The 16881-nt window shown below is 41.2% G+C and overlaps 1 protein-coding gene across 1 annotated transcript in view; it reads left to right on the forward strand.

Annotated features, from left to right (window-relative positions):
- The first annotated feature begins 258 nt into the window (after positions 1-258).
- The window catches only part of LGR5 (leucine rich repeat containing G protein-coupled receptor 5), a 128074-nt gene continuing 111451 nt past the window's right edge, over positions 259-16881 (forward strand). The window contains exon 1 of the mRNA XM_042947177.1: positions 259-470. Within this exon, the coding sequence (XP_042803111.1) occupies positions 259-470 (212 nt within the window). The remainder of the gene's footprint in view (positions 471-16881) is intronic.

Raw genomic sequence — 16881 nt, forward strand, 5'->3', positions numbered from 1 at the left:
TGCTGCTCCACACAGAGCAGGCCGCCTGCAGCAGCAACGCTCTCTGCCCCTGCAGCGGCTGCAGCCAGGGCCGCTCCGGAGGCCCGCGTGGCGGCAGCGGGCACGGCCCGGCCCCGCCGCGCTTCTCCTCGGCGCCCCCGCCGTGGGGCAGGAGCGCGGCGCCCCGCGCTGCGGGCGCCCTCCGAGCCGCAGAGGCCGGCGGCAACCCGGACGCTGTCCTCCCCCCGCGCCCCGCTCGCGGCCCCCCGCCCGGGCACCATGGACATCTCCCGGGTCGGCGTGCTCCTGTCCTTGCCGGTCCTGCTGCAGCTGGCGGCCGGGGGCGGCTCGCCGAGGCCGGGCGCGCTGCTGCGGGGGTGCCCCGCGCACTGTCAGTGCGAGCCCGACGGCAGGATGCTGCTCAGGGTGGACTGCTCCGACCTGGGGCTCTCGGAGCTGCCTTCCAACCTCAGCGTCTTCACCTCCTACCTGTAAGTGCGCCCCCCTCGGCTCCGGGAAGGGGGCAATTAGGGGAAGGGAAGCTAGCCCCAGACCGGCCCGGGGGTCTGGAGGGGGTGGACTGGTTTGCAGAGGGCATCTTGGACAGACGTGTTTGGGCCCCTGGGAAATGCACGTGTCTCGGGGGAGCACGCGCGCACTTTCTAAGGGCCCGCGGAGAAACTGCTTCGGGTGCAAGCCCCGAAAAGCGCCAGTGCTCGCAGCTTCCCGGTCCAGCTCCAGGCAGGTCGCAGGTCGAAGTCTTCCCGGTGCAGGCATTTGCCTGCTCCGTGGGCATTTGCGCCCCTGAGCCTGGAACCTAAGGACGGGCTGCCCAGTTGATCGCTGCCCCAACCTCCCCTCCGCGCCCAGCCGCGTTCCACCAAGACCTGTAAAAAGTTTCCCCAAAGGAGAACTCCAGCTTGCCCACCCCCAAAAGAACTTGCTGTGCATCCCTTGCATGGGCGTGTGATGGAAACTTTTTTTCTTCCTTTCTTCTTCCTTTCTTTCTCTTTTTTCTTTCTCTCTTTCTCTCTCTCTCTTTTTTTTTTTTTTTTTTTAATGAAGTGATTAAAATGTGGCAACCACAAACCCTGATTAGAGCTGCCAGAACGTTATCTTCACCTTTGGCTGCCCGAGCCGCCCTTTGAAGTGCCCGCGGCCACGGTGTAATCTTTAACCATCTCCTCCTCCCCGGGAGGAAAAGGGAAGTGGGCTGAAGGCGGCGGGGAGGGTAAACAGCGACGCCGACACCCCGGAGGAGACCCGAAGCTCTCGGTCATCCTTCGGGGCTCCTCCCACCCCTCCGCCCCCCACCACAGCCTCCGAAGCCCCAACCGCGAAGACCAGGCAGAGGCTCAGTCCGTAACTTTGTCTCTGGAAAACCTAGGCCCGAAGGGTAACAGGTGATTGGGTTAGATGAAGTGACCCAGGAGGAACCCGATTCTCGGAAACCAAGGCGACAACTCCCCTCAAATCCGTGGAGCATATGAGGCTCTTCCTTCGGGCAGAGAGACTAGGGTCGGGGCCACCCTGGAAAAAAGGGTACTCGTGGTCTCAAGGTGACACGTTTAGGTTTTAATTCGAATCACTGCGGTGAGCCCACCCCAAGCCCACGCAATCCTGGTTTCGGCTTCTCTGATGTACCTTGGCAGGGGCGAGTTGGGATGTTTGTGAACTCGTTCTTTCCTGTGTTTAGTTGTTTTCTGGAGAAAAGAAACATGAAGAGGCTTGCACAACGCCATCCACTAGATAGTGATTCTTTTTCTAGAGACAGAATGAGAAAGAAAGAAAAAAAATTTTTTTGGTTTGCTTTAATATTTCATGGAAAAGAAATACTGGATTTTAGTATTAGCAAATGGCAGTCTTCTTCTTATCTGACCATGAAACTATTTGGGGTGCTTTTCTTTACTTCAGAGGATTATAAAATTATTTGTTCTGACCATTCTCTAAGAATTCACATTTACAACTGCCTGTACTACAAAGTGAAATGCTCATCCCCAGTCTCTGGTGTAAATGCTAAACTCATTGTTTCAAGAATCCCGTGGTCTTCTGTATAGTGAATTTTTGAGAGCAGTTTGGCAACTACCGTTAAGAGCCTGGAACTCTTCTTCCCCATCACCCTGAGGAAATTGATTATATGCAAGAGAGGTGTGCAATCCCCCCACCCCCCAAACACTTAACTATTTAAATCATGCACTTGTTATAAAGCATGTTTGAGAATACAGAAAATAAATTTGTGAGTAGCGTCAGGATGCTTTTTTCTCCCACTTGAAAGAATGAACATTTGTTCTGTTACTAAAAGTTGGTACCAAATGCTGTTTCAAATTATTTCCCACATACCTCAAATGCATTTAACTGTGTCCTCCATGTGTCAGATCGTCCCGCCACTGTTCCTTATCTATCTATCATTATAGATAGCCCCTTGGAGTTAAGATACCATTAGGAAGTTAATTGTCATCTTTTTGTCCTGCCGTTTGATGATAGCCTGCACTCTGGCCTAAGGGGAAATTTTCTCAGTGCCCTATGAAATATTCATCTCAAAGTGTCTGAAAAGTGTCACAGAGAATGTTAAATACTTGCTTCTCGTGGCTAACATCTCAGGCAAAAGGAGTGCTAAATGTAGAAATAAGTCCTGACATGAGTATCCAAAGTGATGTTCTTCATAACGTGTGATTTCAGAATTTGGTCTCCTTTAGCGGACAAAATGTCAGGAGCCACGGGATGCCTTTTCTTTGTGAGTTCAGGGGTTTAGGGGTTTTTGGGGTTTTGTTTTTACAACTACAGGAACTCTGTGCAGACTTTAAGGGCAGATGGTGCCCTCTTTTGGTTACACCTAGAATTATCTGACCCATTTCTGCCTTCACTTACACACTCATAGCCTAAAAGAAAAATTTCTATTTACTCATATTCAAATAAATAAGCGTGTATTGTAGTGGTTTGCTTATTTTAAGAAATAATTTTCCTCTGCTCTTGAAAGGGACCACTGAGTTATAGTCCCTTAACCACTGGGGACCTGTGGTAATTAAGCTTTGGGGAGAACATGGAAGTATGCCAGGACTGATGTGGGTAAAAAGCCAGACTACTGTCTTCTGTTGTTTGTAGCAGGTTATCACCATTTATTTGAGTCGAAATATTATCTCTTAATCTTCCTCCCCTCCCCACAAAAGAACAAGCATTTAATTTTCTTCAAACAGATTGATGATGGCAAGTTGCAGCTGTAAACATTTGGCAAATGGACTTGCCATAATCTGATAACCGGCCAGTTAGACTCATAGGTAAAGAGAGTTTCCTAAATCTCTTCACATAAGGCAAGAGCTATTTATGTCCAGTTTTATAATCTTTTTCCCCCAGAAAATCTCAGTCTTAAGCCACTCTAAACATTAATATTAATTCTATTTTCTTACTGCACTGAATTCCCCAGTAGATCTTTAATTGGACCACCGAACATGGTGGAAACACTGGAAAATCTCAATCTTAATCTCTCTCTCTCTCTCTTTCCTTGTCTCTCTCTCTCTCTCTCACTCTCTCATTATCTCTTTCTCTCTCTCTCTTCCAATTGTGTTGGGCTCTGATGACACAAAATAATAAATAGGCTAATAAAGCTCACTCTAAATAAAATAAGGAAAACACTAGGGTTGAGACATAAAAGCAGGCAATAATTGTTTACAATGTTTAATACAACTCAATCTACCAGTAGTGATCTGTCAGAAATAAAGTAGCTCTAGCATATAATCTTATTATAGGGCAACTATTTTAATGCGTGAAATGTGGACATTTTTTGCTAATTGGGTCTTAAAAGCAAGTTCGCCTATGCTACTTAGATGTGTCTTTCATCCAGTTAGTGTGGCATCCAGATAGATAACTAAATTCGTATGAACATCCTAATATAGTTTAGTATAGAAAATATACTTTTCTTTATTGATCTAGAACAGCCATTTTATTTTTAAATGAAAACTGAGTTTTTCCCTGCTGTTGCTTAAAGACATGAACATTTCATCCACAAGCAAATTCATGTCACATGAACTAAAGGAACGGGGAGAATGAATTGTGTTGTTTTTTTTTTAATTTTCGTACAGTTTGCTTACTTTTCCATATGTAACTTTATAACAAAATTTAATTTTACACATAGTTAGCAAAACTGGAATTAATAAAAGCTGATCAAAAACCTCAATTATAACTAATTAAGTATGGCCCTGGTGTCATACATATGTTTTAAGCATTTAAGATGCAGTTTCAAAATTGAAGAATATTTTTAGAATCTTCTTTGAAATGGCTTAATATATTTCTGCTTCTCTTCAAGCAAAGAAAAGTATTTTAAATCAAGGAAAATGTTTGTAGTTTAGAAATGGTTACAAAAGTCTTTAACTCTTTTAACAGTCTTAATATTTAGATCGATTGCAAAATTTATACAGTTTGCTTTACAGACTGCTTTCAGAATTCGTTGAAAATGTAATGATGTCAATAACTTTTTTCATTTTAGAGAAATTCTTTATTTTTCCCCAGGATTCCTAGCATTGTTTTAGTAGTGTTTTTGTTACGGGGGCAATTACTGAAGCTAATTGACTAAATTATTCTGAGTGATTTTTTTAAAATACTGGTTCTGATTCAAACAATTTTGTGGTGTAGACTTAAAATAAATATTTTATTGAATATGATCTACATGTGCATGGCAGAGTTTGTGTGACAAAAATGAATTTTTACATATAAGAAATACGATCTTCAATCAGATCCTTAATCTTTTTTCTCTTTATGCGTTTTCTTCAAAGTAAAGGAGTTCTGATAGCAATCACAAACGAATTAGAAGATGGAATTAAAAAGGAAAACCTTTGTGGTTCAATAAAATTGTGTTTTGATAATGGAACCATTCCCACTTGGATGTGTTTAAAGAAGTTAAGAAAGTCTAAGCTGGTCTATGGTTTCTCATAGTTAACTTCTTATCTGAACTATCTGATTTTTTTTTCATTTTCAAGACATGTAAGTGTCAAAGGCATAGAAATAGTATCCATGTAAGCAATTAACCCAATAAAGCTGTCACATAATTAAAGACATTGCAGTATATTTGTAATTCTATAACTGATACCTCATATCTACCTACCTTAGTAAAGCATTTTTTATATTTTTTCTATTAAACTCATAGATTTAAGTCATTTTAGCTATAAATTGAAGTATGTTTCTAATTAACCCAAATCATATGCCATAAGATAGAAATGAAAAACAGTAGTGAACTCTGCGTTGAGCAATGTTGTGAAGTCATTTTTTGTTTTTGTTCAGTTATTTGTATAAATTCAGAATACTGTCAAATGGCACATTTCCTTGTAAACACCCCATAAGCGGACATTTCTGGTAAATTGAATTCTTCATGAGGAGGCAAATTCCTTCCTTTGAGATTCAGCGTCTTCACTCCTGTTGCAATGTTTTCCTTTAGAGAATCTCATTTTATAGTAGAAAGATGAATCAGACTGGCATCAGAGGCACAACTGACACACCACGTACCAAAGAAAACAAGCTGATTATCTAGTCCTGTTGCTCTTTTCGATGCATCTTAGCAGAATTTCAGTTGTTAACTGTACCCGTGAGTTCTAACCTACTGCAACTCTTTTATTCCCATTATCTGTCAGCTTCAACCCACATTTTTATTCCCTCGTTACATATAAGACACCAACTACACTCTCGGTTTCACCCAAGGAACTCATTTTCTATGGGAAAGGGAGAGATTTCATAGGCTACAGGCAGAATTTTTCGTAATTCAAAATTAATTTTGTTCTCCAGGGACAGGAAGCAAGGCCCATTCTTGAAATCCCTGGCATTTTCCCCTACCTTCCCCAGGTAATTTTTTTGTATTACCTTGAGGCCAATGGAAATGCCTTATTTGAAACTGGTAGGTAGAAGAACAGTAGTCATTTGATAGTATTATAGTATCTAGTGGCAATGCTAAAAGACTGTTAACAGGGTATTGGCATTGGTAGGAGAGCTGTATAAAAGATGCTTCATAAGCTGGACTCCTTCCTCATACCTTCCTATCGTTAGTACCTCCGTTCTTAATGTTGAAGTCTGGGATTGGAGAAGCAGAAGTTTACTGTGAAAGGATGCAGAGGAACCAGCCATGTCCTTGAAACCATCTTCCTTATGGTCAGGTGGAAGAACACTCTAGGATGTGATGATGAGTTCTATTTCCTTCAGGATTTACTGTCCTCACTAGACTGTGAGCCCCTACAGGGTAGGAAAGTTCCCGCCTTATAACCCGAGTGCTCACACCAGTGCCTGACATTTAAGGGATGTTCTGGAAATATTTACAGTGGTGAACTGAACAGAATTGGCTGAACCAGCTGCTGAAATCCCAGCGGCTAAAATCAGTCAGAGAACAACTACTTGTCTGCAAGTAACACTACAGAAGGCTCTCCACGATTATGGCCCGGCCCCACTTGAAAGACAAATTGTATTCAGCTTCAATGATGCAATGAGCTGTTTAACAAACACACCATAATTTACATATCAAAATTACTTTATTATAATAACAGCTGACATTTCTATTGTGCCTCCTGAGTACTAGGCATTATGCTAAGTACTTCACTCATTCAAATGCCCCACAAACACACGGTGACGCTGGTACTCTCATCATCCCTAACTTGTGGGCCTATCTGCTTATTGCAAAAATGTTTACATGGTTCAACATGTTTTGGGCCCTCTCTAAACTTATCTTCAGGACCAGTTTTGCCAGAAACACAAGAAAACCAGCCTTCTAATTTATAGTTATGCCTCACAGTAATTGTAATTGGTGCTGAAATATTTCAGCATGTTTTTTTTTTTTTTTCAGGAACACAATTTATGAAGCTCTAATAACAGAAACATTCCTTCAAGGAATGGGGCTATGCAGCTTTTAATTTTCAATAAAATGAGAATAACATTATATAGCTTAGGGCCAATATTTTAAGTTTAGTAGGTATCTTTTCATATGTCCATTTTATTACTACCACGGAAACCATTTTTCTTATCTCCAAGTCAAAGATAAATTGTGGTAGCTGCCCAAGTATCATAAAGAGTGATCCATTGACTAATAAACTTCCAAGTCAAAAATAAAACTTCTTTTTTTTTTTCTATGACCAGATCTACGTGTCAAATAAAATAGCTGAATTCTTTGGAACTATTTCTCAATTCTGAGAGACATGAACTTTCTTAATAGGCAAATTTTATGTGAGTTCATTTTCACCTTTAAAACTGATGAGATGAATTGCTATCATAAAAGGTTTCCATACATCATTTGATTCAGAATGGAAATTATGTCAAAGTTTTACCTACTTCATCTACTATCTGTCAACTATGCATGGCTTAACAGTTTGGCCAGTGATACAGAAGTCTTTCTGTGTAAATTAGAAATCTGGGTAAATCAGAGAAAACTTCCCTCCTTCCAACAAAGAGAAACTCTTCCTAAACTATCCATTCTGTTTCTTCAGTCTTCCATTTCATTTGCTGCTGTAAACCTGATGTGTGTTAATCATTTATTGTATTACAAAGTCAACATGAAAAACCAATAGTTGGCCAATTAAATGAATTACAGATTATATTCAGTATAGAGAGAACCTCATCAAGTAAGAATTGATGTTTAGAAAGTGTACGATACATTGGGGTATAATCTCTAAAATCTCCTAAAATGCCCCCTCAACTCTAGTTTCCTGTTAACATTAATAATTGAAAATTATGCAGCAGTAATTTTCAAGTATCTCATTTTTAATGTATACACATTTTTTTTTCTGTGTTCATTTTACCCTCCTTGCCTTCAGAAGGAGTTTGGTTTCATCTTCTGAAGAGGACTGTGGTTGTCAAGGGGGAAGAAAGCAATCTCTGTCACACACACACACACACACACACACACAACACCAACATGCCAATAAGAAGCGGTTCCCTTTGTGCCACTTGCCGGGTGGAAGGGATACGTAACCTGGACATGGCATGACAGTGGAGAGCCGACTCGTTCAAGGGGAGAGATGAGGAGCTGGCTGTGTGGAGGCACCTTCAGTTTAGTTCAGAAGCTGAAATGCAGAAGACAATGGTCCTGGCAAAGGGAGCCCAACTCCAGCTGAGAACGCGTGCACTGAGCTGACCTTCCTCGTCAGCCTGCCAGCTGAGATTAAGCTTTCCTCAAGTGGTCCCTTGTTAGCCCAGCCTTTTCCCCAGCGTTGCTCATCTTTCACAACTGGAAGCCAAGTGTTTCAAACTGTTACTCAATTTTGCAGCCAAATTCCTTTATTTCCTCCTTCCTCCTCCTCTTCTCCCTCACACACTCACACACACACACACACACACACACGCACACACACACACACACTGTGATGGCTAACCTTACGTTCGTGACTTCCTTTCCAAAGTCTACACTCAGAAAAGAACATAAGAATTTTTATGTTTCACTAAAAAACTGGTAAATATTTTTGTGCTTCTTTTTTTCTTGAAACCTTGATTAAGTAGAACAGGGACCTCTACAAAAGATGTCTATTTGCAAAAATAACCTGACTTTGATCAAAAAACCCGCAAAAGTGTACTTCTCAGGAAAGTAGAAAACCACACATGATCTCAAGTGGAAAAAATATAAAGAATTTGCTGAATTTTTAACCTTAGTACATAACAAAGATATTATTTTAAAGTTGGTTGGTTAATGTGGGCTGTGTTAGAAATTTCATTGTGTTGTGTTTGGGTTTACCCAATGTTATTTTAATGAGTTTATTGGTTCAACACACAAAACACCACATGGAGCTTGAAGTTTTCAGGTTATAAATTTTCTTGTGAGGCACTTACTTGAAGGAACTCTGTTACATAATCAATTGGTCTTTAAATCTATCAGCACAAAATAACCTCTCACTTTTTGTATACATATACAGTGAAGATGATTTGGTTATAAAAAACAAATAAAAATTTCCATGGAAGGAGTTACATTCCTTGGTCATCTATTTTGTATATATATATATATTGAGACTTCTGTAATAAACATTTATTTCACAATGTTTGATGAATGAATCTACAGAATGAGTTTGGAGTCTTCTAATTAAGACTGAAATTAGAAATCTTCTTCCTTATTTCCTCTTCAAATTTCCTGTCCCGAAGGGCCCCTTAGCAGACATGTCTGCATTTGGCCATAGACCTACCCTATAATTGTTACAGTGTCAACTGCCCAACAGAGTAAAGCCTAGGGAAAAATGCCAAGAGAGGTGGAAAGACTACATGAGGAAACCTGCTACCCAAGAAACAGTGCAGGCAGAAAGGAGAGACTGTGAGGCCACCAGGAGGCACAGGACACAGGTGGTCCACTTCTCCTGTGTCTCTCTTTATCCTTCTCCATCCCCTGCTTGCAGATAGTATCAGAGGACTGGAAGCCTGCATTTTCCTTATCTCAAACCCTCCCCCCACCCTCACCACTTCCCCCACCCAGGGCTCCAAACAACAAGATGAAGGGAAGTTTAGAAAGAAGAGTCTTCGGGATTAAAGTATCAACTCTAAGTGCACCGAAATTGGGGTGTTTGATTTTAACTTGGGGGAAGCGGCATCACCATCCCCGGGTGGGAGGCCTTCACTCACAGCAGCCCCCTCTCCTCGGCAGCTGTTGTTCTCGGGGGCTCAGTGCAACGGAGGAAGTTCAAGATCTTTTTTCATTAAGTCTTCAAGCTCGGGTAGCAAAAGGAAATCCTAGTTAAACCAGATTCTCCCAGGGTGTAAGTATATCTCATTTGAAGATCTCAAAAGTTTTAGCAACATGATTAACCAACAGCAAGTTTCCACCTTCCACCTTACAGCTGCTGGCCATCCAGTGTAAAGTCCACTTCCCCAGGGTCTTATAATTGTGAGAAGTGTTAGGTGGATATGGACTGGTTCCGAATGACTATTAGATAGTAATTTGAAGCCCTCTTTGCCTTAGCCATAGAAACTCATCAGAACATAGTTGATTGTATATTGGGAAAGAAAGGCTAATTTTGATAGATTTATGTTAATTATAATAAAACCAATTCAGAGCTTGAGCTAATAGCCAACTACATGTAGAGTAAGTTCTACTATAAAGAACTAAGGATAATCTTTTATGCACAAATTACCAGAAGGACTAAGCTGTATACCTAAGTTCACATTACACAGTACAAAACTGAAATTTAATCATGACTGCTAGAGCATTACCCTAATTGCCCAAATAAACAGAATTAAAATCGGTGTCAGAGGTTTCTGATGAGGCAAAAACTGTGTCTCTACTCATGGGATTTAGGATGTAAAGGACCTTGGAGGTCACCTAACCCAACACCTTCATTTCACAGATGATGAAATTCATGCTCATAAGAAGTAAATGACATTCCCAAAAGCCACGTGGCTGGCAAACATGGAATTGGAACCCAGGGCTCCTGAAAACCCCAGTTGAGTGTTCCTTCTCGTCACTTTTTTGTTCCAACGCCAGATACTCAAGTGAATTCTAAAATTCCCGGTTACTTTTCTAGATGTGGCCACATACCCCGTTGCTTATGTATGCTGTATACATACATTTTTCTGTCTGAATTTTAACCTTTTCATCTTTTGGGGGCCCATTGCAGATACAGATTAAGTGTTTACCAGCTAAAAATCTGCAAAACCGAAGGAAATAATCAGATTTAGTTTGAGAAATAAATAATTTCCCACATTTCTGATCATAGTAGTTAAACATGTGTTTATTATCATTTGAATTTCATCTGTGACTTTAATTTGACCAAGTGTAGGTTGTCTTCATGTCTCTTGTATGCGCTCCCTTTCTCGTCTAGCACTGAAATTGCTTTAGTTCAAGCTCTTCTCGCTGTTTGCCTGGATCACTGCAGCAGTCTCCCGCCTTGGTTTACATAGACCCTCAAGACACACACATTCTCTACCACCACACTAGTTTGTCCAAGATGCAATTCTGGTCGTGTCTCTCTTGTATTCAGTCTTTCAGTGGTTCCCATGATTTCATGAGGAAGTTTAAATATCTCCGTTAACCCACAGAGTAAGCTTCTCTTGTCTCATTCCTCACCCACAAACCCTGCTGCCAGTTCCACTCCCTAGCCCCTTCTGTTCTCTTCTCTCCAGCCACATCAAGCTACACCTACAACTTCCATGTTTCATTCTTCTAGGGGACCAGTCACGTGTGTGGGCATCTGTTTGGAATGCTTTTCTTTTTTTTCATTTTGCTGACTTCTATGAATCTTTTCACACTCAGTTCAACCATCAGCTCCTCTGGAAAGCCTCCAGTGATCCACCACTCCAGAAACCTATACCTCATGCTTCCACATTTTGATGAGCTCACCTCAGTCATAGAACTCACCACACTTGATTACCATACTTGATCTGCTTGTCTGTTTTTGTTACTGGACTATGTATATCCCTTGAATTGTAGATTTTCTTGGACCAAAGAAGAAAGAGTCTTCCTGGGACTTAGATCAGAACACAGAATCCCTGTGTATTCATTGTGTTTTTCAATTTCTGCATTTTGTGATGCTTTGCTCTCTTGGGGACTTGCTGACCCAGGAGATACTGCCTCTCTCAGGGCTATCTAAATTCCCAGAGAGATCCATGACTCCCATGCAAGTGTGCCTTTCACATGCAAGCCAACCAATCCAAAGCCACACCCCCACACCTTCATTATTGGGCTCCTACAGGGCTCTTCCACTCTAGGTCAATATTGCCAATCCTAATCACACAGGGCCAGGTACCAGACAGCTGCGGATGGCCCCAGCACTCCAGAACCTGCTGAAATTATTTAAACTAGTCAATTCCTAGCCCGCTTACACCATCCATTCCTTCACATGGAAACCACAATAAAAGTTCTTGCCCGTGCTTTCTTCCTTCTTCTTCCTCCTAAATGACCCTGGTGCTCACCCATGTGGTCCTGCATGGCCGGATGTGGCCCTATTCTTGGGGACTGTGAGTAACAAACTATCTTTTCACTAACAATGGTCTCCTAATCTATTGGCCATACCATACCTAAATAACATTAAAACCTATATTTTATTTTTTTAAGTTTTTTATTATTTAGTTATTTATTTATTTAGTTATTTATTTTTTATTTATTTTGAGGGAAAAATAGAGAGCAAGCAGGGGAGGAGCAGAGAGAGAGGGAGAGACAGAATCCCAAGCAGGCTGGGCATGATCAGCGCAGGGCCCAGTGCAGGGCTCAAAACTCAGGAACTGTGAGATCATGACCTGAGCAGAAGTCAAGAGTCAGACACTTAACCGATCAAGCCACCCAGGTGCCCCTAAAACCTAGATTTTAAAACACCTTCTCTCCATGCACGCCTGTGCCAGGGTTCACTCAAGGGAGAGTCAGTACCATTTCCTCTCTCTGGGGGCACTGTCCCTCCTGTTCCCCTAAACTCTACAGAAAACCTGCACTTTTCCACATCTAAGATGTAGGGCACCATTTTTCTGTCCATCAAATGTGTAACAGAAACTGAAACAAACTTCTATAATCTCTGGTATAATCTTGTAACGTGACAGTGGAGAGGTCCTTCCCTCTAAACTTGGCAGACTGCATATTTGTAAATTCCCAAGAAAGAGAGAGAGAGAGAGAAAAAAAAAAAAAAAACATTCAGAGAGTGCTCATAACACTTTTACCCCCAATTTCTCATTTGAATCTCATAACAGTAACAGTAAGAGTAAAATATTTCTAAAGTAGGGAAAATAGTAACTGAGAACAGCTTTGACAAAGATCACAGACCTATCTTAAGTAACCTTGGCAGGCTACTCTGTCTCTGTTTTCTCATCTGTAAAATGGCAGTAATTAATGATATCCACCTCACTGGATTGTTGTGGAGATTGCTAAGATAATTCATGTAAAGTGCTGTGCACAGTATCTCCTGTGTGGAGCATGCATTAAGTGTTAAATGCTATTGTCTTTGTTGGTGATGAAATTATAGTTGTTAAAACACTACACCCATGCTTTTCAAATACAGTATTGACTCTTATTGTTATTCCCCAAAATAGCTAAGTTCATTGCCCTAAAACTTTGTAATTTTCATTAAACAAGAATTTTCAGTGCTAAAAACAAGGGGAGAATAGCAGAGAGGTACCTACTGGGCAGAAAAACAGGAGAAGCAAAAGAGGCAGCTTCAAATGAGTAGTGTATCACCCAGTAATGTTAAGTAAAAAGATTCTTTCATCTCTGATCCTTGGTATCAAATAGATAGAAGATTCTGTGTGTTGATTGAAGTTTCATATTTTCACATGGGTGCATACAGCATTTCGTAGACACTGCATAGAGCTCCGCGAGGGCTGATGACTAAGTAAGTACTTTGTTACAGATTGAAGTCCACTCTTCAGACACGATTCGATGAATGGCCCGCAGTTTGTGGTCCTGGGCTTAAATTGTTTTCCTGCTATCATTTTCATCTCACCCATTCCCATGATTTTTCTTGAGAATGTAGGAAAAATTCAGTTTGGTAACTCCCTGGGCTATCAGTCCCAGCAGTTGACCTGCTGTTAGCAGCAGGCAAGAGATAACGGATTCAGGAGGACAGAAAGGACATAGGGAACCCACCCTTTCTCAGAACCAGAGATGCACCCAGGAACACTAAAAATGTGTTTGATTTTTGAAATATATTAAACAGCTGAAAAAATAATTCTACTCTAAGGGGGGAAAACGTATATAAGGAATAGGTTTATGTCCATCTGAAAGTACCTTCCAAGGAGTTGAATTTTCATGAGGGATTTGGGTAGCTGTCTTTGATAAAGGAGCAGTTAGTTCAATGCAATTGCAGGAAGGGTCTTTGCAGGCAGTGATGACATGAGGCTACAATAATTTCCTGGAGGATAATAGATGCTGACGACTTGAATCTGTGAGGAGGAGGGGATTCAAAGTTACATAGAGGGTCAAAGTACCACTCGGGCTTGTCTTTGAGCAGGGGGCCTTGGAATTAGGCCCAGTGATCCCCAGCAGAGAGGAGAGATGGGTGGCCGGTTATTGGACCAGACAGCCTTTTAATTCTGCTGGATGAGCCCTGTGTCCCATCTCTTCAGATTCTCTACACTCCCCCTACAGAAGAGGCAAGCTGCTTCACCCATGACCAATGAAATCAAGAGAGCAGGTCTGAAAAGAACAGGGAAAATCTCCCCTGTAGGAACACTTTTATATCTTACTACATGTGAAAAGATGATTCTGGAATTCTCAAGTGCCTACTGAATTACTTAAGTAGGAAGCTGATTTCTTTTACAGCTCCAAAGCCAAAACCGAAGGAACGTTCAGGCAGACACCTATTACATGTTACCCAGCAGCACAGATTGGACAAGTGGGATCTCTCAGCCGAGCTTTATTAAGCAGTTTAAACAATCACCAAAGAAGGCTGAATCAGAAGGCAGCAAAAGTCAAGCAGCTTCCAATGAAGAGTCAGAAAAGTATCTGCCTCAGGCAAAGCAAAATTCCCCAGGTGGAGAGGGGATAAGAGAAAAGTGACAACCCAGAAGAGACTGTGGCATATAGGAAAAAGGATTTTAAAAAGCGCTAAGAAAGACTCAAAGGTGAGGTGGACTGCAGGACAGAGAGGAGAGTGAGGCATGAGGACAGCCTGCCAACGTGGCATAGACCCTGGCTTCTGTCTCTGGGGTAGGGTTGGCTCACCCAACCGGTAGACATCAGTCTTTCAAGGGATCTACAGGCACATTCACACATCCTGCGCCTGCGTGCACATGATGGAGGCCCACCTCTGCATTTACATGTGGAAGAAACGGAAGCTCATTTTGGAAACAACCTCAAAATCTCTAAACACCTATCTACTCTATCCACAGGATGATAAAGCAACTGGCATACTCCTAAGAGATGAGAAATAATTAACACCATAGTGCGGCAAAACAAAACAAAGCAGACGTGCAGAGGAGCAGTGTGCTAGATAAGCATCTAGTCCATGGTTCTCAGGTTGTCTGCACATTAGCTCCATCTGGATTATTAACCACCTTGAGGCCTAAATCCCACACCATACCAACTCAACCAAAATCTCTGGGGGAAGAAGCTAGGCATCAGAATGATTTTTTACTCCCCAAGGCAAATGCAATATGCCGTCAAGTTTTGAGAACCACTGAACTAGATCTAGCTACCCCACTTATCAGCAATAGAACCTCTGGCAAGATGCATAAACTCCTTGCCTCGGTTTTCACATCTATAAAATAAGAGAGGCAGGCATATGCTCTGAGGTCTCTCCAATTCTCTATGAATCTATCAGCTTGACATTTGCGGGTGTTGTGCTGGGACAGGTGTAGCAAGATCGCAGAAAATGGAAGGTTTCTACACATCCACACCCACACCCGTTTTGTGCAGCAAATCTGGGAGCATTGTTTACTCTCCTGCAGTGAGCATTACTTAAAATGACTTTATTTGTTTTGCAGTTTAGAGGGCCTCTGTAGGTAGCCTCAGGAGCCCATTCATTTCATTAACATTAAATCAACAAGCAGACCTTCTTTCTGCCTCTCTCAAGCAGGATTAATGGATTTTGGCATGATTTGTGCATCTAGCAGCAAAACCTCTTGCTGAGAAAGCTGGCAGGCTTGACTAATTCCCAGCAGTGCTAACTTCATAAACTTACTATAAGCTTTTAACTTTGACTGAAGATTAAAGTAATGACTTCACACTGTTACATTTGAATGCATGACACTCGAGATGTATAAAAACTATACAAAAATGACAAACTATTTGATAAATTAACATTATATATATGTTTGCATGTGTGTGTGTGTATATAGATACGGTTTTTATGCTTATGAAAATACTCAATTCTGTGTATGTTAAAAAGGATTCTCTTAAACACCAAAAAAGATTTATGCAATAAGTAATCTACGCTAAATAGAGCACTGACAGTTGCATATGTAAAGTGGAAGCATAAAAACCTATGGTTAGGATACGGTAAATATGCTAAGAGAAGACCCAGTTTTGCGTGAAGCTGTAACACGATGGACTGTTGAATATGAACAATTTTCTAAGAAACAAAATGGTTCGGCTCTATGAGACCAGTGTTCACCTATAAATAATCCCACATATGACTATGCTTATATATTTTTTTCTTCCAGGCAGTCTTTAAATTCAAAATTCAAAGAAGTCTGCATGAAGAAGGGAGAGAAAAGAGGGAAAATACAATATTTCCAGCCCATCTGACAAGACTACATAAAAAGCTTTTGATCAAAGGGTCTTAAGTACACTTTACTGGTGTGACAAACAACATTTTTATCCCTTTATTAGATTTATTTTCTTCTGAAAACTGCAGTGACCAGGGTATGGTTTGTGAAAGAAAGCTGGCAGGGTTGTGTTCTTTGATTCCTAATTAACACCTTCGGTCTCAAAAGAGAACCAACAGAAATACCATAAAATGTTGCAGCTGCATTGTGATTCCGCTTGGTTGGTTTGTTAAAAGTCGGCTGGGCATTGGCGGCTGCAATAAAGGGAAAGCTCAATGGATGTTTTGTATTGTGCCCACTGAAGTGAAAGAAGGCAACCATTTTATTTTTCAAATGGGCAGCTGCAGAGGGAGGTTTAAATGGAGCTAAATGCAAGATTTACTGTTAATTTATAGTAAATAAATAAGGAGAAGAAAGCCTAATGTTCCAGTTTTTACAGTCACATAGAAATTTTAGCAAGAAATTATTAAGGACAACAATTTTGGCGCTTTTTAGCAACCGATTTGGGGAATTTGGCGGCAAGGAAGAGCATTCATTATTAAAAATCAAAATAGCCTTTTTGAAAGAGCTGAGTAAGCCAAATCTTTGGAAATTGTCACTTCCTCTTTGAAAGGTAAAGGTATATCTTCCCTGTCTTTGGTAATGTAACTCCCTCAACCCACTTTATTGAAACCCTAAAATTTATTCAGATCGGAATTAAGTAAGATTCCCTACACCCCCCCCCCCCCAACCTCACTTTTTTTTAAAGAGCATGGAGTTGAATTTTGCCTTGGG

This window comes from Panthera leo, chromosome B4, assembly GCF_018350215.1.
Source record: "Panthera leo isolate Ple1 chromosome B4, P.leo_Ple1_pat1.1, whole genome shotgun sequence".
Classification (NCBI taxonomy): domain Eukaryota; kingdom Metazoa; phylum Chordata; class Mammalia; order Carnivora; family Felidae; genus Panthera; species Panthera leo.